This window comes from Staurois parvus, unplaced genomic scaffold (genome assembly GCF_062004578.1).
Source record: "Staurois parvus isolate SC_StPar_1 unplaced genomic scaffold, SC_StPar_1.0 ptg000022l, whole genome shotgun sequence".
In the NCBI taxonomy this organism is placed as follows: domain Eukaryota; kingdom Metazoa; phylum Chordata; class Amphibia; order Anura; family Ranidae; genus Staurois; species Staurois parvus.
The window spans coordinates 9,573,494-9,597,574 of NW_028317818.1; the positions used below are offsets into that span (position 1 = coordinate 9,573,494).

Genomic DNA, 24,081 nt, shown 5'->3' on the forward strand with positions numbered 1-24,081 from the left:
GCAGATTTTTAGAGTAAGGCATACAAGACCATGAGTGTCTCAAAAATCATTAAACCATCCAGACCACTGGATCATATTTGGTGCTTAGCCAGATATTGGGTCTCTGAACCTAGGGTCGAAATCCATATTCTGACTGCATTAACTGAATATTTGGCAATGACAACACTACTCCACTTCTTAGGTGATGTGAGTTGCCTCTAAAGCATTTATCAGAGGTCAATATCAAATTCTGATTTGTAAAGTGGGGAAGGATAATGAGAGGCACGTTGAAAAGCTTGAAGCTAAAACCAATCATCTAAAAGGCATTCTTTGCCAAATCATGGGATGACCAAGTGAGTGGAGACCTACCATCACCTTCCCAAGAATGTCTTGTTTCATACAGACATGATTACGAAAATGCTTCTGTATCAATTTTAGCTCATCTCTGACCAAATGGAAAAAAAAAAAAAAATAGAGGCTTACTAGCATGGTTGCTAGAACTCAGCTTCCCTGTGTTAACATCCCTAGGATCTTTGATCTAATTGTTACCTCATGCAATTTTTACTCTTCTAGGGCAACTTTATCTAATACCGATTTTAAACTCTATCAACAGGGCATACCATTCCCCAGAACGTGACCACCCCCAGGCTATTTACGTTCAAGATCACTATGGAAGACATTTCAACAGCTGTTTTTTTTTTTTTTTCTTAAATCAGATAAAACACATTTCTGCCTCAAAGCTTTCTGTTTCTATTGTCCCTGGGCCACATTACCATACTTCCAATCTCTGTGCCACTGGGACCTATGAAGTCCTGTGCGAGTCTGCAATGTGTGAGCTTCCAGTATGTACAACTTTACATGCAGCAGTTCAGAGCACTGGCTGTGCCAGAGGGAGACAAAGCTGCTGTCAATCACCACTGTCAAGAAGGATTATAGGTGTCTCTCTTACTCTGTGCACCTCTTGCGCTGGCATTGTGTGCGTCACTCTGAATGGCTGCACAAAGAGCTGTAGTGGAGAGCAAGAGCACACACAAGGATGGAGACACCTATAGGACAGAGAAGCACAGCCAGCAGAGAACTGAAAATGGAAGCTCCTTGAAAAACAAATTCAATGCACGTGAGTTATGTTATATTTATTTGATTTAGGATAGAACACTTGACTTTATTATCACTTTTTTTGCAATTTCTTTATTTTCAGGGGACAAGTAGAATATAAACAATGACCATAAGCACACGGTAACTCCAGCAATACATGTATTACAATTTTAACTTGATCCAACCTGGAAAGACTGGAGTGGATGGCCTGCCTGTCATCCACTCTATTACAAAATCTACAGAACATTTTGGATCCTCCAGAGACCAGCACAGCCATTCTCAAACAGATGATGCAGTCAGCATTGCTGTGGGTATTTAAAGGCTGCTTTTATACATCCACAGTCTGGCTGATAGATGACAGCGTTGCAGTGCCGAGTGAGCTCAGTTTAATGACAGTGAGTAATCAGTGAGGTTAGGATGTTATAGGTAGCACCAGCCCAACATCACTGATCGCTCATTCATAAATAGTGAATGCTATTTACACAGGGCTGCAGTGCTTCTCAATCCATTGGCCAGGCTGTGGATGTGTACAAGCAGCCTTGATAAACAAAGAGCCATAGCTCTCACCCCCCAAAAAAGTAAAAGACTGTAGGCCATCAAAGCAGGCACTGTGTACACAGAAGGTTGGCAGCTTCAGCTGTCAAAAGCAAGCAGTCTGACATGGTTTATAAATAACATTTGCTCAGATGCTACAGACTGACACATAACATTGTATTACTTTTTTATTATTCTGTTTATCTACAGATCAACAGATGAAGTCAGTTAAAAGCAACCGGACATTATTAAAAAAGAAAAAAAAAAAAAAATCATCTGTTTAACCCCTTATTAACTCTTACTCTAAACAGCCCTAACTCATTTTTCTCCTTTCAATTTATAAAATTTTCCTGCTTTTTTTTTGTTTTCTATTTAAACAACCATTAATATTTAAACTGCTTGTTTTGTTTAAAAGTGAAAAGGCTCACACTCGTGCTGTTCCACCCTAAATAAAAATAAAATAAGATTGCTGCACACTCTCACTAAATATACTCTCACTTCAAATTTATATAAACCAAGAATGTGTAGTGCGCCAACTCCTCATCCAGACATATAAATGAAATAAAATAAGCCTCCAGTAATCCCATGGAAGATAAATCCACACTATAATAAAAGTCCAACTCCCAAATCACAGAATGTCCAAATTAGTGCGTTTAAAAATTTCCAGAATACGTGCGTGTGCTCAAGTTGCTCTCCCTGCTCACCTGTAAGTTTGACCTACAAATTATAATGGGTCAAATGCGTTTTTACAGAAGTGAATCCTTTGATGTGGCGTCAAATCCAGAATTTCTTCACTCAATCACGACTCCAAAAACATGTATATAAAAAACAAAACTATACATCATAGTGCAACACCGTTTAAATTAAAGCTAATAGTTGAGTAAACAAAACATATGTGGTTACATTACAGCAAAACACCACGCTCCACACAGTGTTGTAAAGTGTTCACATGCATGTCTTCTGGAAAGTGATTGTTAAACGCATTCTGTGATTTGAAAGTTGGACTTTTATTGCAGTGTGGATTTAACTTGTTTGTTAATATTTTTACACTTGTATATTTATACTTTTCACATTTAAAAATGCGCAAAACTGAAAAAAAAATGTAAACTTTTCAATGCTTTCTACCAGAATCATAACTTTAGCATAATTTAAAACGGGACAAATTATAAAATAAAATGTGCAATTTTTATCTGCAATAACACTATTTTAAAACTAACATTGCTCAAAAAAAAAAAAAAAAAAAAAAAAAGGTACGTTTTGTTTAGTTTTAGGTTTTGTCTAAGGCAGGGTTTCTCAATTTTTTCAGTCAAGCCACCCCTTTGCACAATCTCAAGGTACCCCATTCTAAAATGTAAAAACGAAAACTAATCGTGTCACATCAACATTCAACAGCAACATCAACACACAAGACACTCAACTAAAGAGGTTATTTATTCTTTCAAGCAAATACACCTTTGCACAGTGGTAATGACTGGTATTCCAATGTTTCTATCGCTCATTTAGTGACCACAGTGGTGATAGAGAGGGACAGGGGAGTAGCAAACAAGGATGCTGTGCAGGTGCCCAACGACCTTTTCGACCAATGACGTCACTGGTTGTTAGGACGCCGTCAGTTAAAAGGTTGTAATCGTGCACAATGAAAACCTGTGGCTTTACGTAACTAAAAGGCAAGCTTGAACCACCCACTGGCTACATTTTTGGGCATTTTAGCAAGGCATCCCTGAAGAAGCCTAAAAGGTACCCTGGTTGAAAAAGACTGGTCTAAGGATTGCAAAAAAAAAAAAAACCACTAAGAAAATCGTGTTACTTTATTATTTTAAGTAAATGACAAAGTCATTGCTGAACAAAGTTATTATTGAACAAACAGGTTCAGAATTGTAAAAATTGCTCTGGTCCATAAGTGGTGAACAAACTGTTGAGAGATGAAGTGGTTAAGAGTACTTTAGTGGTACCTAGATCCATGTTATATGGTTACCTACAACTGCAACAGTGCAAGCCCAATTCCTGCACCCCATTACCTTAGAGTGAGGCCTCAAGGTTACCAGAGTTGATCACCTTAATACAGGATAGGTTGGATAAGCCCATATTGACTTTATACTTTACACTCCTAACAATGAGCAGCTGCAGACACTAGAAACACAACATGCCTGTGCTTTAGAGGAGTATGAATCAGTAGCACATGTAACAATACAAAACAGCAAATCGGAGAAATAGAGCCTTGTCACTCTAACAGGGAGTGCCTGGAACAAGGATCATCATGGCAGGATTACCAGGTATGCTGTACATAAATATCAGGGCAGCTGTCCCCAGAGGACAAAAAGAAAGCTCTTTGATGTGTTCAGATTAGAGTTGGGCACAGCGCCAATAAAATTGGCCAAGTACTATGCGATTGCTGTTACAGTGATCACACATGTAGACAAAGGCTGCATGCTGCAGCCAGTGTTCCGTTTCATCTCACACTTATCACCTGTTCCCAAACACTGATCAGCAACACACAGAACCAACCACAGTAGAGTGTTACCAGTGCAGGCAGCCAGTGTGCCTGATGGCTAACCATCACAACAGTGTCACCATACCAGTGCAACCAGCAAAAATGCTCCTGATTGACACTACACCATGGGTAGTGTCAATAGACCAGAGTAAGCCAGCAGTGTTCCTGATCGCCACCACACCAGTCCCATGTCACCTGACCAGTGTAATCCAGCAGCAACGTTCCTGATTGCTTGCCATACCGGTGTCATCAGAGCCAGTGCAGCCAGCAACAGTGTTCCTGATCACCATTACACCAGTGCAAAGTCGCTTTTGCCTGATGCCTGTATTGACCCAAGCCTGTTTATTGACCATGTTTGGGCCTGCTGCCTGGAACAATCGTCTTGATTGTTTGCTGACCATGTATTTGTCTGCGCCCTGAACTGACACTAGCTTGTTTAGTGATCACATTTCTGCCTAACACCTAGACCACTCCCGTGCCTGTTTGCCAACAGTGGTCTGTACCTGCTGCCTGAATTGACCCATATTCACTTTCCACAGACTGTGTTCCTGCAAGACACCAGTCCCAGCCATTCTCTGTGGACAACTGCACTAGTGGAACCAAAGGTACACTTTCGTACACCCTTTGTTTAGTCACCTGTACTTCCTGGCCATAGAAATTATAGCATTTTGTATTGCTCCTGGGGGCAGTAATATATCAGTATGCTAGGTTTGCTTGATTTCTAGGAACAGGGACTGCTATAGGTGAAGCTAAACCAAGCTTTATTCCCTGACGGCTCATAAAGAGCTGAGCATTAGTTTTACATTACAATATTTGTTGATTTTGGGATACACAAGATGCAATGTCTGCTACATAATCAGTCCAAACAATGACAAAGTCTCACGTGCTATCTTTATACTTGGGTGAATTAGCAGAATGTGTTTTGGAGAGTGATCTTAAATAGAACAATGTGAGCATGTGAAATATTCTATTAAACTAGCAATGTGCAAACAAACACATTTTCTTTCCACATTTTCCAAAAATCTGTGGCAGAATGCAATATTCTAAAACTCACTACACCACTTAATCACACCCCGTCCAGCTTATGGCAAATTGACCGTTGGGCAGGACTTTCGTCATTTCAGGTGGCCATCTTATAATGTTCTTGCGGAATGGGCCGCACTGTGGACATGATCTGTCACTGGCTGTGCCCACCATACACAGCTGATGACTGATCATTATTACCAGCCCCCTGCCTGTACCATGTGATTGCTGTGACCAATCACAACAATCACATGACATTTGTAAAAGAATGACTTTGATTCATGCCATTTATTGTGTAGAATTGTATTGTTAGATGTGATTAGTGACAGTGATCACGTGGTACAGACAGGGTTAATCACAGTCCATCTGTACCATGTGATTGGCTGTGGCCAATCACAGCTAATCGCAACAAAACACACTGAATGAATCTATTTCATTCAGCAAAATGTTTGCTTCAGCAAAAAAAACAAAAAAAAAAACAAAAAACAAAAAAAACAACATGCCATGCCTCTTACTAAATACCTCAGACTGTCTACTTTTCAAAAAGGGGTCAATTTGGGGATATCTGTACTGTAATGACAATTTTGGGCCTCAAGAAATGAGATCAACCATCAGTACATCAGAACTTATCAATTTTCAGATATACCATAGTTTGCGGACTCTAGAACTTTCCTGCAGACTAAATATTAACACGGATTTGGGTTATTGTCACTAAAGAAATGTAGCAGAATGCATTTTGGCCTAAAGTTATGAAGAACTATATTTATTTGCTAAATTTTATAACAGAAATTCAAAAACCCACACTTAAGAAAAAATAATTCAGTCTATTTAGCAAAAAAAATTTCAAAACCCGGTGGTGGTTAAAATACCACCAAAAGAAAGCTCTATTTGTGTAAAAAAAAAAAATTATAAAAATTGTTTGGGTAGAGTGCCCCATGACCGTGAAATTGTCTACATGCCACAGTGCCGAAAGCTGAAAATTGGCCTGGGCAAGGAGGGGTTAAAAGTGGCCATTATTGAAATGGTTAAATATTTTTGGGCAATTGCTTTTCAAAATGTGGTAATTTTGTGGTAGTTTCTACTGTCTTGGTGCTTCAGGGCCTCAAAAAGTGATATGTAGTCAGGAAATTGGATGCACAATTTACACCTCATGCTAGCCGTAAGGTGCTCCTTGGATTCTGGGACCCTCAATACAGCTAGTCTGCAAAAAAAAAAACTAACACATGGCATCACCATACTCAGGAAGAGCAGCATGATGTGTGTGGCATGTAATTCTAAGTGGGTTTATGTTATGCGTTAGAAATATCTTTTAAAAAACAAAATAATAAATCTTTTCTAAAAACTCAATTTGCTATGCCTCCTAAATATATCTTGCGGCATCTGCTTTTTAAAATGGTTATTTCATGTCCGTTTCCACTGTCCTGGCACTCCAGGGCCTACAAAAAAAAAAAAAGTGTTGGGTAGTTAGGAAATTAGATGCATAATTTATGGCTCTTGAAAACTTGAAGTGGTTTCATAGATTTTGGCTCCCTTTAGTTGTTTAGGCAGTGAAAAAAGAATCACACGTGGTGTCCCCATAATCTGAAAGTGTAAAAGATGTGTTTTAGGGTGTCACTGCAACAATGCCTATGCCATGCAGAAGAAAAAAAAAACATGTTACAAATGACAATTTTGTCAAAAATCTAATTTTATTTACTTAATTTTCCCAAAAATTGTCTACTTTCCAAAATGGGGTCATTCTGGGAGTGCTTATTGCCCTGGCATTTCAGGGCCTCAAGAAATGGGACAGGCAGTCAAAACAACAGGGTTGATACATTTCAAATACACCCGCCATAGTTTGTAGACTAGATTTCCCACAGTCCAAATATTGTACACCAATTTGTGTGCGTTTTTTTTTTTTTATTGAAGAAATGCAGAATATACACTTAGGTCCATATATATTTGGACACAAAACATTTTTAGTTTTTTCAGGTATTTACCAAAACATATTCAAGCTATAGTTATATAATGGATATGGGCTGAAAGTGCATACTCTCAGGTTTAAATTTGAGGGTATGGACATCCAAATTGGAGGAAGGTTTTAGGAATTACAGCTCTTAAAAGTAGCCATCCCCCTTTTTCAAGGGACCAAAAGTAATTGGACAATTGAATCAAAAGCGGTTTCATGGGCCAGGTGTGGGCTACTTGATTATTTCATCAAATAAGCAATAGGTCTGGAGTTGATTCTAAGTGTGGCATTTGCAATCATAATAGAGGCAGCACAGCAACATTTATGTTTGTATTCTCACAATTGTTCACCATTACACTTTTGTGGTTTTGCTAGCAGTAGCCAATCTAATTAATTAGTCCTCTGCTCAGGACTAATATATTACACTTAATATATGCATGTTGCACACATGTAATTCTATACTGGGAGCGATGAATGTAAGGAATATCCAGACTCTAGAAGCAATACTCTGTAGTTGTAGGCAATTTCCAGACTTTAGGAGCAATACTCTGCAGTCAATTATTCAGCATAGATGGACCCTTTCATTATAACCATCGTTTCTCCATATAAATTGGAACCGCACTCAGGAACAAAGAAAGGACATGATGGTGCAGCAAGTTTAAAACCAACTGCATTTAATAAAACATGATATCACTCACAAGTAAGGTGTCCTGACCAACACCAGTGTAATCAGCATAAACAGGAATGGACGAGCCCTGCTCACCGCAGACAAACAGCCGACAGTCACAGGGAACGTCCTGACATCACATCCACTAAGCACCTCCCTACGCGTTTCGTCAATACGACATCCTCACGGAGCGGCATAGATGCAGACGTCCAACTAGTTCTACATATACTACATGTACCCTGCATAGCAGCAACCTCTAACCAATCACAGCTGCGTTACACTAACATAACGCCACTCGATCAGTGCAGGTAGTACAATGCCAAAAATCTTTTTAAAACCATTCAATTTAAATTACATGGTAAGTATATTTTACATGACAAAATACACTATGAAATGAATTTTTTATTGATGGTGTATTTTGTCGTGTAAAATATACTTTTTATATTGCTGCAAAATCATGTAATTTCTTTGTTCCTGAGTGCAGTTCCAATTTATATGGAGAAACGATGGTTATATGAAAGGGTCCATCTATGGTGAATAATTGACTGCAGAGTATTGCTCCTAAAGTCTGGAAATTGCCTACAACTACAGAGTATTGCTTCTAGAGTCTGGATATTCCTTACATCCATCGCTCCCAGAGCAATAGCGCTAATGCGTATTTATAATTTGATCAGCATATAGCTCTGGTGAGTTCATCTAATTTATCTGGTGGTGGATTTATCACGGTGTTATGATTTGCACATGATTTGCTGGCATTTATATGGTGTTTGGACTTTTCACATAATATTGCATGGACACTTTGATTTTTTTTGTTGTTTTTATTTAAATTATAAGTGCATTCCTATGTTTATTTAATATTCATACCATATTTAGGTTTGCTGCTATTTTGACTTAATTATTGATCATTTATATATTTTATTTTTGGCGCTTTTCTGATTATCCTACTAATTCTATACTGGTCTGTTTCATATACGCTGGGTTATGTCTGTGCAACCCCCCTGGCATTCAGTCCTCATCACATGGATATAGGGGTGGAACAAGGTCCCATCCCCTCCCCATTTTTGGTCATCTCCCACAACTGCGCATTGTTGTATATTTTTATAATTTCATTTAATATTTTTTTTATACTTAAAAGAGTCAAATCTTCTAAAACCATCTGATATTTTTTTTTTTGTTCTTGGGTGCAATACATGGACAGTTGTGTTTACAAGGTGATTCCTGTTGGCCAATATTTATAGTCAGTCATATTTTAGGAGTGTGAAATATATTCTGTTTTTATAATAAAGCATGTTAACTTTTACATGCATTTGCTTGGTCTGGATTTAGTGGTTTGGGTGTTTGATTGAATTGAGGAAAGGTGCCCACAGAGTACTGCAACAATTCATAAAACAAACCCACCTTCCTTAGTTTAAAAATAACTTTACTCAAATATGGCATAGCTCGAATTTCCAAAAGTGACAAAGCTCCAGGGTTTAACCTGATAAAATAATGTTATTATAAAAGGATTGTGTTCCAAATATTAGATTTTTTTTATACTTGCCATCCTTCTTTGAATACAGTGGGTAACATCTAAAAAAAAGTCTAACTGAGAGGTGGGCAGCACAGCAGCAACTGACAACAGGGCCGAAAAAGCTGGGGATTGACTGCAGCAGAATAGCCAAGCTGACTAGAAAACAGGGGAATAACCAACATGATCAGAAGAACAAGGAGAAAACCTGATGCTCAAGAAAGGTAAACATTAATGCCAGAGGAGAATGACTCCACAAGAAAGAAAACACTGAACCTGAACCAGCAAAGTGGATAAACTAGTACTGAACAGTAGTAGGAAAGAACAGACCCAAAACCTGATGTGATTAGCAAAAAGGGACAGAAATGGCATAAAGAACAGATCCCAAGGGGGAATCTAGGACAAACCAGCTCCAGGTAAGAAAAACCAGTCAGTCAACATGGGAAGGACCTAGTCTTTTCATTTCCAAAAGGGGATGGAAACTTGTTGACTAAAGGGGTTGCATAAACAGACTACCAATCCTGAAAGCAAAATCTACCTGAAATTTTTTGGTATCAGCACGCCATAACGGCACCAATGGGTGTGAAGGGATTCCTGAGACCGCTAGAGAACCCAGGAATTTATTCCCACGAAGTCAACATGACTGATGGGGTTTGGTGCATAGGAAGCAACCCCAAAAGAGTAGACAGGAATGAAAGTTAGCCCCATAAACCTTCAAAAGAAATTGAGGATCAAACAAATAAATGCTCTAGTGTCGCTAGGGAATAATTCTACGAAGTTTACCTAACCCGGACCATGAACCATGTATCTAAGAAGCCTCTGATTCCTTCAGATCCAGAGCAGTGACAGCTATGGAGGAAGGAGCAGGCATTCCTGCATAACCACTAAGAGCATTCTCTTGATTAAGGGTAGAACATAGGAAGGCATCTAGAGGACATACCTCAAGAGGCTGGGAATCAGCCAAAGAAGAACAGCTTATCCTCAGATGGACAGGTCGAACAAAAAGTCTTCTGGACATTTTCTATCTCCAGCAGAAGGTACTTGCAGCAAGACACTATGTGCTTCAGCCTGCTGACTATCCAAAAAGATTCAGGACCCTGTAGTGACTATCTCCACCTGCCAGGATCTTAGGTGAATAAGCCTCTCCTTTTGACGCAGAAGTTGCCAGTTGAGAAATGACCGATCCCAGAGCATTGTCCTTAGGGGTGACAGTGTGAGCGAGGTGAATATTCTCAGTAATTGTCCAGTGCAGGGACCAGGCTAGCTTCCCTGTCTCATGGAGGAATCCCACTCCTTCCTAAAGGCAAAGGCACACCAGGATGTTTGAAACAGAGTTGGATAGATAACCAGCAGTTCTGGACAATATCAACTCTCATGAAATGGTTTACTAGGTATAAAAATAAGTATCTATAATTTCAAGCATTACATCAATCTAAAAATTGTATGAAATAAAAAAAAAAAAATAGATGAATTACTTTAACCCAACATTTCAGATTCCTGATATGTGCCTGCTGTTCCATGTACTTGCCTGAAAAAGTATCCTGTTCTCTTTGCATTGCTTCCTTTATATGAATTACCAGGTGATCGTACCAGTTCTGCTTTCCAATTAAAATTTGATCACATTAAGCATGAGAGCACAGTGTGGTTTGTGTTCTGGGAACTGAGCCTGCTCTCCTCCAATGATCGGTCTTGTGCTAACAGCCCTCCCCCCTGCACAGCCAATCTCTGGAAAGACTAGTTTGCCTTTTCTCCTTTATCAGCTCTCTAAGCCCCTTATATGCAGCTGAGAACAGAGGTTACATGATCACAAAAAAAAAAAAAAAAAGTATTTATAATGCACATACAGTGCTCAGCATAAATGAGTACACCTGAAAAGATTGATCAGCAAACATACATTTGGTTTCCTTTCAGAATCAACATTTTCTATAGGACACTATACTACAAAATACTCTCACAAATGTGGGCCATTGATGGCAAAAAAGATTTGTTAATTTGCACACACAAAAAAGTATTTTTCCTAACAAATTCATTCAAAACCATGTTGCAAAAATGAATACACCCCAATGAAAGTCTTAGACGCAAAGCTACATTTTAGACAACAAAATCCTAAATTAACAAGAATTCAACTACAGGCGAAACTAATTATTCATTACACAGGTGTCCAGCAGACAGTTGATTATAAAAGAGTGTTACTTAAAGAAAACCCCTTGCCATTTCATGCTGTCAGTAATAGCAGCACATGGAAAAGAAATGTCACAAGGCCTGAGAAAGAAAATAACTTCTTTACACAAGAAAGGTGACAGCTACAAGAAGATCAGCAAAGCTTTACTTATCAGTCAGAATAGTGTTGCAAAAGTGATACAACCATTTAACAAAGATGGAACTGCAACCATCTCACAAATACTTCCAGGCTGTCCATGGAAGTTACCACCTCGACAGGAGCATCTTTTGATGAGGAGGGCTGAAGAAAATCTCCATGCAAGTTCACTGCAGTTAGCTAAAGTAGAAAGCCAAATGACATGCATGGTTGTCCTCCACAAAAGGAAGCCTCTCCTAAAGCCCATGCACAAAAAGCCCACCTAGAATTTGCTGGGGGAAAAAAAAAAAAAAAAAAAAAAAAAAGACTAGTACTAATACTTTGGAGTGATGAGACCAAGAAAAATGTTTTTGTAATGAATGGCTTCAAAACTGTATGGCTTCGCAAAGGTGAGGAGTACAAAGAAAAATGCATGGTGTCTACAGTGAAACATGGTGGTGACAGTGTCCTGTAGGGCTGCAAAACTGCTGCTGGTGTCGGGGAGCTGCATTTCATTGATGGTGTCATGAATTCACAGATGTACTGACCTATGATCTATATTGAAAGAGAAGATGCTACCATCACTATGTGTGCTTGGTAGTCATGCACTTTTCCAACAGGACAATGATCTAAAACACACATCTAAGGCCACTGTTGCATCTCTGAAGAACAGGGTGAAAGTGATTCAGTGGCCAAGTAGGTCTCCTGATCTGAACCCAATCGAACACCTATGGGGAGTTCTGAAAAGACAAATTGAGCATCACTCTCCATCCAGCATCCAGGCTCTAAAAGGGGTCGTTCTTGAAGAATGGAAAAAGACAGATGTTGCAATGTCACCAACCTGTTCATTCCTTGCCTAGAAGACTTGGTGCTGTCCTTACAAATCACGGAGGTCATACAAAACACTAGACAGTGTTTTTTTTTGTGGGGTGTATTCATTTTGCATTAACTAATTTGAGTAAAACTGAAGATTTTGTAATCTTGTTATATTGACCTCACTTCCATGAAATGAGCTAAACACAAAGTTCCATAACACTCAGTTTTGTAAAATGTTTGGAAATTTTTCTTGTGTTCATTGAGACATTAAAATCTTAAAAAGGGGTGTGTGTACTCATTTATGCTGAGCACTGTATATATACTAAAAAAAAAAAAAAAGTGGGTACCAGTGCACTTAGATTAAAAAATACAATAGAATACTACAGGGATAGGTTGTATTCACAGGGTGGTACTGTGGGTACAATGCAAATAATCTGTGCCATGTCCCAGAGATCAGAACACAATGTGAACAGATATTAAGATATGGACTTTTATAAAAACAATTGCATATATATGGTACTAGACCCCAGTACGCATATCTAAATTCTCCTCCACTGGCTCTTCTTTGTGTTAGTGGGGAGGACAGATAGTATCGCTGTACCATATACTTTGGTCATGCAAATGTTTAACCAGTTTTTGGCACAAAATATCAACCATTTTATCTGCTATAAATGGGCACCTGTCACCCATTAATACAGACCTAGCACTGCTTAACCTGGGAGTGGAACAATGGCCGAGAGAATACCACACCTTTCTTAAGCATATCCTCCTAGCTGCTAGAACCGTGATTTTGCAAAACTGGAAATTGCCCCTAACCCCTCAGAAGCTCTTTCATTGGTAAAATGAATTTCTCCTACGAAAAAACCTTTGCCTTAAGTACTCATCCATACTCTCCTAAAATCCTGGCATCCCTGGATAGAATGGCGTTCTGTTCATGAAACCCAATTCTGAGTTAAATGTATCCTATGGTATCTTCTAGTAATTTGGAGAACATGTTATCCAATCACCATTGTCCAAGGATCCTAACAAGCTGTGTACTATTATCAATGTTTGTTATTGTCGGTTTTCTCTTTTCTACTTTATTTCCGGAGCTTTGTTCCCACACATCCCTGTTTACTGCTCTTAATGTACGTGTTCTAAAATCAATAAAAATGTATTAAAAATGAAGATATGGACTTTTTATTTAAACATCAACCCATTATTATACATGAAATCATCTTTATTAAACCATAAAAGTATCCACAGAAATCTGTTTATCCTAAAACTGACAATATTAAACACAGGCACCCTATGTACAGTGGGGAAAATTATCTGATCCCCTGCACATTTTTTAATTTTACCCACTTACAAAGAAATGAAGGGTTTATAATTTTTTTTTATCATAGGTGTATTTTAAATGATAGAGACAGAAAATCAACAAAAATCCAGAATAAACACGATACAAATGTTATAAATGGAGTTGCACTTCAGTGAGTAAAATAAGTATTTGATCGCCTACTAACCAAAAATAATTCTGGCTTCCACAGACTGGCTATGTGCTCATGTGGTACACAGATTAGGTCTGTCAATTTAAGAAGGTAGTCCTAAAGACAACTTGTTGTGTATAAAAGACACCTGTCCATTTCTTCCATTGAAACCTCACCACCATGGGCAAGACCAAAGAGCTATCAAAGGACGTCAGGGACAAGATTGTAGACCTGCTAAAGGCTGGAATGGACTACAAAACCATCAGCAAGAAGCTTGGTGAGAAGGAGACAACTGCTGGGGCGATTATACAAGAAGAAGAAATACAAAATACCATCAATCGCCCTTGGTCTGGTGCTCCATGTGAGATTTTGCCTCATGGGGTAAGGATGATCACGAGAAAAGTGAAGGATCAGCCCAGAACTATATCGAGGAGCTTGTGAATGACCGCAAGGCAGATGGGACCACAATCATCAAACCACTGGTAACGCAATACGCCATCATGGATTAAAATTCTGCAATGCCCACAAATTCCCCATCCTCAGGAAGGCACATGTACAGGCCCGTCTGAAGTTTGCTAATGAACATCTACATGATTCAGGAAAGGATTGGGAGAAAGTGCTGTTATCAAATGAGACCAAAATTGAGGTCTTTGGCCCTAACGAGACTCGCCACATTTGGAGGAAGAAAAATGCGGACTATGACCCTAAGATCACCCTTCCTGCAGTCAAGCACGGAGGTGGAAACATTATGTTTCGGGGCTGTTTCTCTGCTAAGGGTACAGGCCAACTTTGCCAGATTGAGGGGCCAATGGACGGGGCCATATATTGTAAATCTTGGATGAGAACCTTCTTCCCTCAGCCAAAACACTGAAGATGGGTTGTAGATGGGTCTTCCAGCATGACAATGACCCAAAACATACTGCCATGGCAACAAAGAAGTGCCTCAAGAAGAAGCATATTAAGGTCTTGGAGTCGCCTAGACAGTCTCCAGACCTTAATCTTATAGAAAATGTATGGAGGGAGCTGAAACTTCGAGCTGCCAAGTGACAGCCAAGAAACCTTAAGGATTTAGAGAAGATCTGTAAAGAAAAGTGGACCAAAATCCCTTATGAGATGTGTGCAAACCTGGTAACCAACTACAAAAAAAGTCTTACCTCTATGCTTGCCAACAAACGTTTCTCCACAAAGTACCAAGTCATGACTTTTGCTTTGGGATCAAATATTTATTTTACTCACTAAACTGTAGTTCAATTTATAACATTTGTATCATGTGTTTTTCTGGATTGTTGGTTGATATTCTCTCTCTATCATTTAAAATACACCTATGATAAAAATTATAGACCCTTCATTTCTTTGTAAGTGGGCAAACTTCAGCAGGGGATCAAATAATTATTTTCCCTGCTGTAATTGGATTAGGTGTATTCCCCCCACTCATGGTTCTACAAATCACTTGGCACACTATGGCTTATGCTCTCTGTTTCTTCAAAGAGTGGGGGTTTCACCCTCCACAGCCTGTAGCGCTACATGTTTTGCAACAAAGTCGCTTCCTCAGGAGTATAAGGTGCGTTTATATAAAAAACAATGCGCATGTGAAGTACAGATACCTCACTGATAAGTAACAGTTTCTATAATAGTAAGGTAACATATCTACACTTACAAAGTACAAAACACAGACATCTGTAAGACTGTGGGAGCTGGTGGAGATGTCAATCCATGGGTGGATGTGGGGGTGCAATAATGGCTGAGAAACGAACCGAGATATGTCTATACCATGTTGTATCATACTGATTGCAAGCTTAGAGGCTAAATTTAAGTGTTTATGTAGCAATTCATATTATACAATAAGTGCTTTTGGCATATCTCTGCTTGTTCAGCCCTCCTGCTGTTTTCCGCAGCCCATTATTGCACTCACCCATGAACTGACGTCTCCGTATAACTGATTGTCTCTGTATTTTGTACTTTGTAAATGTAGTATGTAAATTTGGTATTACCTTAATATTATTATTTTAAGAGCAGTTACTTATCAATGTGGTATCTGTACTTAACATCTTCCCGCTCGGCCTATAGCAGATTGACTGCCAGGCAGGACATTCCTCTTCCAGAGTGGGCGTCATATGACATCCTGTCAGAAGGTGCTGCCAACATGGCCACACAGCGGTGCAATTTGTCACTGGCTGTATCCATGGGACACCGCCGATGTACCATGTGCTCCTCATTGGCTGAGAGAGCAGCGGGAGCCCATCGGCTCCCAATGCTGCCAATCACTGCCAGTGAGCCAAATGAGGAGAGAGTAGGGAACGGGGCCGAGCCATGGCTCTGTGTGTCTTATGGACAGCTCTGGGACCAGCATGCAGAGGTGACCCAGGGCGAACTGCTTTCCCTGTGAGCACTGCTCAAGGGGAAGGAGACAGAAGCGCTGGAGGGGACCCAAAAAGAGGAGGATCTGGGCTGCTCGGTGCAATGGCTTTGTATAGACATGTATACAAAGGTAAGTGTAAATATGTGTGTTATTTATCTGCTTCCCATCCGCCCTATAGCAAATATACGGCTACAGGGCGGTACGGGTGCACAAGATCACGTGCACCCGTACCGCCACTCACACTGGAACTCCTCTGTAACTTTACACTGCTAACCTGTAGAACTTTATAAACCATCACCCATGGAAATTTTTAAGGACCGCAGTTTCACACCAATCCAATTTTAAAGTGTGACATGTTGGGTATCTATTTACTCGCCGTAACATCCTCTTTCATATTTAAAAAAATAATTGGGGTATATATATATTTTTTTTTAATCAGTGTATTTCTTTCCAAAAAGCATATATTCATTTTTAGAAACTGCGCATTTCGGTTTCAGTTTTTGGCCAAGTTCATTTTGAATTTTCGGCACCAGAATTTTCATTTCGGTGCACCACTAGCGAATACATTTGTTGCTATTTGCATTGGAAAGCTTGTCAGTTTAAATCTTCAGCATAAGCCAATATCAGTTGTAATGCTCTGCATAAAGAAAGACAAAAAAAACAAAAACAAAAAACCCAGGCCATATGGCCTACTCAGAACTCAAATCTGTGAAACCGCATATGCCCCAGGAACTAAGGCTAAACACATGGGACAATGCTCTGAGTAGTAGATGGAAAGGGTGGGATTTATTTGACCTCCCCCCTATACCTTCTACTTTGAGGTAGTGGGTACACTCTCGCCTCTTAGGGCACTGCTGATCACAGAATGCACAGCAGGGCCTAACAAACAATGACATCTTTAAAAGGTCAAGTAAGTTAGATGCTCTTTGAATGTGGCATCAGCATTCCAACAGCAAGATTGCTCTGGGCATCTTTATGAGCATCAAGCCCACGTGAGACAAGCCATAAAGAAGCATATAGCTTCAGATATTTGTTCCACTAGTTTAGCTAGAAAGCAGGCTACCCTGGCAGTGGGGAGATCCCTTTTAAAAAGAAATCTGATCCAATCTGCCATTGTTTGACAGATTACAGTACTTGCCAACAAAGGAATATAGAGCCAACCCAGCCAGTTCAAATCACAACTTAAGTAGGAATTCTAGTAGTCAGCTCAAAAGAATCCTTAAAAAGTTAAGCAAGCCTTCTATCTGTCTAGTAGTTATCCAGTTCAGGTGGCCCACTGGTGGATCTACAATAAGACAACTGTTTAACAAACTCCCTTTCAAGAGGAGATCCAACATGCTCTTAGGTGGGGCCCAGGACCCTTCAGGGTTCTTATATTGCACACAGAAGTAAACCTTGAATAGCAGGTGAAGCGGGAAAGCTTTTGCAGTTCTAGGAGGCTCTAAAAAGACCCAAGGCTGGAGAAAACAAGCTGATCCTCCAAATGCTGGGTAGTACAAACTGCATCAATAAGGTTTCGAACATCTTCTTATGACTCTGAGGTGATGACAGGAAATCGAGAGCTTTTTGGACAGTCCCTTCAGAGACAAACTGTAGGGACACTGCATCAGAATGTCACAGCGACCGGTGGCCCAGCCTTTTCTAAAGACTCAGGTAGGTCAGAGATGCACTGTAGTGGTGGTAAGGGAGCAAGCTCAGAGCCTCTGCAGATGGTATCCACAAGGAAGTGAGTGAGGGAGGCCCCAAAGCCCTCACAAGTCTTAAGTGCACATAGAAGTGCCTGATGAGGGGTAAAGGGAACGTATCCAACAGAGATCAAGGGGACACAAATCATGTAGACCCAGTAATTCTAGGGTTGCTATATTTAAGCATGGAAGCATCTATTTCCTATAAGTACACACCCTTAGAACCATTAGGGGGGGTATGGGGCTGGGATCACCTGTTGCTTCTGACCCCCTATGTATTCATGTGCATATATGTTGCATCCTAGTAGCAGTACAGCAACAAGGTCCAAAGTGGAAGACAAGGCATTAGGTACTCACAAACCCAAGCAACTGGTACTGTTGATTGTCAGGCAGCCAAAGGTAACCAGGTCAATATAGGTGGCCAGCGGAAAGTTCTGGATAACCGTTTCATTTAGCAACACAAGTCAGGATTTGCTTTTGTTTGCCTTAAAGTGGCAGTAAAGTCGCTTTCTATAGGTTTACCTACAGGTAAGCTTATAATAAAGCTTCCCTGTAGGTAAAATTAATATCTCCTAAATGCTCACCATTTAGGAGATATTCTACAGAGCAGTAGCCGGTGACTATACCGGCACATGTGCGCTGAAGGAACGGCATACCTGTGCGTCGTGGCCGCAGGAGTGACATCATTGGTGGCTTGGCCATTCAAGCAGCCACAGCCCTCAAACCCAGGAGGAAGATAGGGTGAAGATAGAAGTCTTCTGCAAAAGTGACAGCGTGATGCTAGAGGGCTTCACTCTATATTTAGTATTTCATAATGTGCTAGTATGCGATGCATACTAGCACATTGTGACACTATCTTGCAGCAGGAATTTTTCTTTTTTAAACGAGTTTAACACTATGTACCTTAAGATCTAAAGACTCACAATGGCAGACCCAAATAGAAGGTACACAACTGGTGGTCATCCAACCACAACATGTAGACAGCATCTCAAGGCAGCACTTCATCTCTCAAGTTCTACTAGGAAGTCTCTTCTGTTCTGAACTGTAGAGCTTTTGCAAGCAATCATGCCTGTGGTAAATCTGCTGCCTCAATGCTCCTACCTGTGGTGAACCAAAACCGTAATGCCTGTCCCACCAGAAAGGAAAAACTGAGGATATAGAGTAGAGCAGGGCTTTCTAAACACTACTGCACCTAACACATTAGGTAGGAGAGATAATTACGGCTAAAAGAAATCTGTCAGCAGGCAAAATACTTTTTCCAGCAACCGACAGAAGCAGTCATTTTCCATATTAGTCTCATGGCAGTGAACTTCTATTCATACTCATGAAGAACAACTTCACTGCCCTGAAAAAGATATGTGGCCCAGGAGACAGACTGCTTTATTTAGAAGGTTCACAAGACCTGATGACAAACTTCTTTTAAAAGGAAACCTGGTCAGGATAAAACACAAAAGAATGTCCTGCTCACTTATTTTTCAAGAATCAAGCTCCTGGTTTGTCATGTTTTTTCTTCTCTAATTAGTGAGCCACTGAGCCAGGCAACAAGAAGTAGAAAATGAGCAACTGACACAGACCAGAAGCAGCCAGTTAAGTCTGTGGACACCTGATATGCACATAGTTGCTGCAGGTCAGACACAAAAAGTAGTGAAAAATGCATTACAGCCAATGAACTGGCATCTTCAAAGACAAGGGAACAATAGCGACTAATTTTTCCCCGACAGGTTATGGGTGTCAAAAGAGATGACCTGGAAAACTACCAAAATCACTGCACACTACAGTGCTAAACTGCCATATACATTTGTCAATGCTTTACAGCAGTAGTACTTATAGTTATTAACTACCTGTCCATTGCCCGTATCCTGATCACATACGTCAGTGTTAATGCCTCCAGTAGTTATCTATTTTAGAGAAAAAAAAAATGTTTAGGAGAATATCTGCAGACAATGGGCTCCAAGCTGTCCTCCATTAAAAAGCAGTTCTCTCATCCCAAGGACAGGCGAGGACAAAATATCACAGAATTTCAGAGCCCACCGTGTAAAAACTAAAAGCCAGTAGGATATTTCAAGAAGCCAGGGAAGAGGATTATCTACTGGCATCAGTGAAAACAGGAACCAAAAGCCAGGCTTCAGCAGTAAATTTTAAGTGATCTGGCTACCTGGATTCTTGAATTTATCCAGCAACCCTGTCAAAAATAACTACAAAATCTTTATCTAGACAATGAAAATGTGTAAAAATCAAAAGAGCACCCCTACAGTCAGTCTATAGGATGTCATGATATGTAGCCATACTACAGCTTCTTACAAACAGGAAATTGCTCAAGTCCAGAAGAAAAGCTGCTTTAAATACTTTTTTTTTTTTAAAGTTACGGTCAGTTTTACATTATTATTGTTAACCCAAAGGCAACACCAGCTGAAAACATATATATTCAAAAATATAACTGTGGTAACTTCACTTAGGTAATAATGTCAATTTAAAACAAGACTAAATACTTTCAAGTCAAGGTGCACAAGTTTTCAACATTACAATGGGAGAACACATACTTTGCCTTCTCCTTTGGGATTCAGATAAACAACATAATGACCTCCATGGTTGTCCCCACTGTGCACCAGCACAGCATGCAGTATGTAGTTTGCAGGGTCCTTGACATCAGGCTTTTGCAAGAATTCATCCAGTGGTAACTGTTCTGGGAATTCAAACCTAACAAAGGAAAAACAAGCTAAATGAAGGTAAAAAGCATTTCAGTGACTTAATGAGAATTTGATATATAAAACAGTTTTCAGATGTGTTTTCATTTTAAGTTAAGCATTCATATATAAAAAGGAAGGTTTTCAGCACTTTACCATTATCTTTATAAAGGTAGCACTGCATTAACTATTGTATCATTATATTAAGGTGTGGGAACACAGGTCAATGTGTGCAGCAACCTATATAAAACTATAGAAGTAAAATAAAGGGTTATATTTGCAAACAGAGGTTGCGTGGAAGTTAATACAGTTATTTCTGCACAGTCCTAGAAAAATGAATCACGTTGGTTGTTCATTGCTCAGTTAGCTTCCATTTGACAAATGGAAATCACAGTGACAGTCATTTGTCTATAGGCCGGACGGGAGCTCTCTCAATCTGGGTGGATGTCATATAAGGTCCTCTGCAGAACTTGCCTCGCATGGGCCCCACAGTGTGATCTGACACCAGCTGTGTCCACCAGACACAGCCGATAACAGATCATTGCACCGTTCCACTGCCGCTGTGACTGCTGTGAACAATCAACATGACAATGGAAGGTTTTCGTTTATGCTTCCATTGTGTACCATTGTGTTGCTTGCTGTGATTTGTCACAGTGATCAAGTGGTACAGACAGGGCCAATCACTGCCAATCTCTACCTTGTGAACAGCTGTGGCCAATCATAGCTAATAACAAAAACACACTGAATAAATAAATTTCAGCAAAAAAAATTGTTCTAAGCAATCGTGTGTAAAAAAAAAAAAAATACCCTCTCCATGGTAGCACTGTATTGCTCTGGACATGGTATTTAAAAAAAAAGAAAAAAGACAAAAAAAAAAATTATAAAAAAAGAAAAAATAGAATATAAAAAACAAAAAAACTCTTACATTTTTTTTTTACATAGAGTCTCACCAGTGTCCCTGATCACTGCCAAACCAATTATATGACACTGTACTGCACTGGTGGCAGTATGCAAAAAAAATTTTTTTTTTTTAACCCCTTCGCACTGGCGCCTCTTGGCCCTTTAAGGGTTACAAAAGCCGGGAGACAGGGCGGTGTTTAGGGTCATGTGACCACTGTGACACGGCGTCACGGCAGTCACATGATCGGGAAAGGTCCCGATCGAAAGAGATCAGGACTTTTCCGTGAGTACCGCAGGGCGCACGCTCTCCGCACATGTTTTTTTTTTTAATAGAACGCAAATGTGCGGCAGCTCGGCGTCTAGGCTCAGACACTGGGAGGCCGCACATTTGCGTTCGGCCGGCGTGAAGAGGTTGAATTTCAATTTTTTAAAAAAAATTGTGACAAAAGAAAAAATTAAAACAAAAACTTGCCATGCCTCCTACTAAAAACCTTGGACTGTCTACTTTTCAAAAAGGGGTCATTTGGGGGATGTCCTGGCATTTTAGGACCTCGAGATCGGCTGTCAGTACATTAGGATTGATTGATTTTTCAGATATACATCCCATAGTTTGTAGACGAGCTTTCCTACAGACTAAATAATAAACACGGATTTGGATTATTTTTACCAAACAAAATGTAGCAGAATACATTATGGCCTAAATATATGGAGATTTGCCAAATTTTATAACAGAAACAAAGAAAAATGTGTTTTTTTTTTAAATTTTCAGTCTTAGTTTATTTAGCAAAAAACCCCAGTGGGGAATATATACCACCAAAAGAAAGCTCTATTTGTGTGAACAAAAATAATAAAAATTTATTTTGGCTACAGTGTGGCATGACTGTGCAATTGTCATTCAAAGTGTGACAGCGTTGAAAATTTGCCTGGGCTGGAAGGTGCTAAAAATGCCAAAGCGGTTAACTGGTTCCCGACCATACTCTAGCCAAAAGACAGCTACCGAGCGGCTCTCTAGTTCTGGGAGAGCATCCATGGACATCCTCCCGAGAACATGCTTTTGTTCTCTGGGTACACTTATGCCTTCCATGTGTACGAAGGAAAGGACACCCAGCTGCATCCCCCTGACTGCCCAGACTATATTGGAACCAGTGGAAAAGTTTGGTATCTTGAATTCCCACTCTTCAGTAAGGGGTATCTGTACGTTGATAGCTATTATACCAATCTGCCCCTTTTCCACAATCTTTACCAGAAGCACTAGCATGTGGCACAGTAAAAGCTAATAGGAAGGGCTGGCCGGAAGGAAGTCTGGTGAATACAAAATAAAAAAAAAAAAAAAAAAAAAAAAATAAGAAAAAGAGGAGTCTGAGTGTGCAGCATGAAGAAGAGTGTGCTATGAAGTGGAGGGACACACGAGGTGCATATATGCTTTCCCCAATCCACGACACCTCAGTGGAAATCCACAGGAGTGGCCAAGTCCAGAAACCTGAATGTGGACATGAATATGTTCATGGGGGTTGTCAATTATAACACTCAGATGATACAGCTCTAACTAGCGACAAGAACCCACCACAGGTATGAAAGTCTCCATTTATCTCTTCACTTTGGCAACTGATAATTCCATAAGTTATCTACCGTAAATCGACTTTAAGACCTGACACCTCTCTCAGATATCAAATAAAAATAGTCACTGCCCTTTTGTACCAGGAATGCCCTCCACCAGAAAATATTTGCTCAGATGCAGTGAGCAGGTGCCAGAAATGAAATTTTCCAGATAAAATCCCTCCCAGAGAAATAGGCCAACAACATCAAAGTTGGGTATGCTCCAGAGGGGAAGTTAGGTAAGACACTATAATTGTCCCCAGTGTCCTTCCCAGCCAGGCCTATGCACAGGAAACTGCTTCCGCAATTACCATGCTTTTCTACAATATTACCGTATTTTCCGGCGTATAAGACGACTTTTTACCCCTTGAAAATCTTCTTAAAAGTCGGGGGTCGTCTTATACGCCGGTAACGGCATTCTGACACTTTTTAGGGGGGCGGCGCGGTGCCGCCGCCCCCCCCCCCCTTCCAACAGAAGGGAAACTAAGTACATGGGTGGGCAGGGGCTGCTGTCTCTTACCTGGCTCCGGTCCCACGACGATCCGGTCCAGGAAGCGCGGCTGCTCCTTCCTTCGGTGCGTCCACTGGATGTTCGCGCGGCTGCTCGGCTCCGCCTCCTCACCGGTGATTGGCCGCCAGAACTGTAGCTCAGGAAAGGCACACAGGAAGCCAATCACCGGCGAGGAGGCGGAGCTGAGCGGCCCCGTGAAAATCGAGTGGAGATGCAGGTCAGTGTGCCGTGCTTAGGTGCTGCTGCAACCACATATGCTGGCTGCAGCAGCACCGTACTGGAACAGGGTCAGCAAGTGTCAGTGGGAGGAATAGTGCCCCATCGTTGGTGTCACTGATACCAATGATGGGGCATTATTCCTCCCACGGACACCAACGATGGGGCACTTTTCCTCCCCCCACTGACACCAACGATGGGGCACTATTCCCCCCCCCCCCCCACTGACACCAACGATGGGGCACTATTCCCCCCCCCCCCCACTGACACCAACAATCGGGCACTATTCCCCCCCCCCCCCCACTGAC

The 24,081-nt window shown here is 40.5% G+C and overlaps 1 protein-coding gene across 4 annotated transcripts in view; it reads right to left on the minus strand.

The window, feature by feature from the left end:
• Nucleotides 1-24,081, minus strand: part of USP7 (ubiquitin specific peptidase 7) — a 264,238-nt gene that overhangs the window by 126,030 nt on the left and 114,127 nt on the right. For 2 of the 4 annotated variants that reach the window (XM_089692209.1, XM_089692205.1), the window contains exons 13-14: nucleotides 20,407-20,563; nucleotides 19,708-19,764 (exon numbers count right to left, since the gene is read on the minus strand). In XM_089692209.1, the coding sequence (XP_089548335.1) occupies nucleotides 19,708-19,764; nucleotides 20,407-20,563 (214 nt within the window). The remainder of the gene's footprint in view (nucleotides 1-19,707; nucleotides 19,765-20,406; nucleotides 20,564-24,081) is intronic. The other 2 variants (XM_089692216.1, XM_089692212.1) reach the window with 1 other exon arrangement.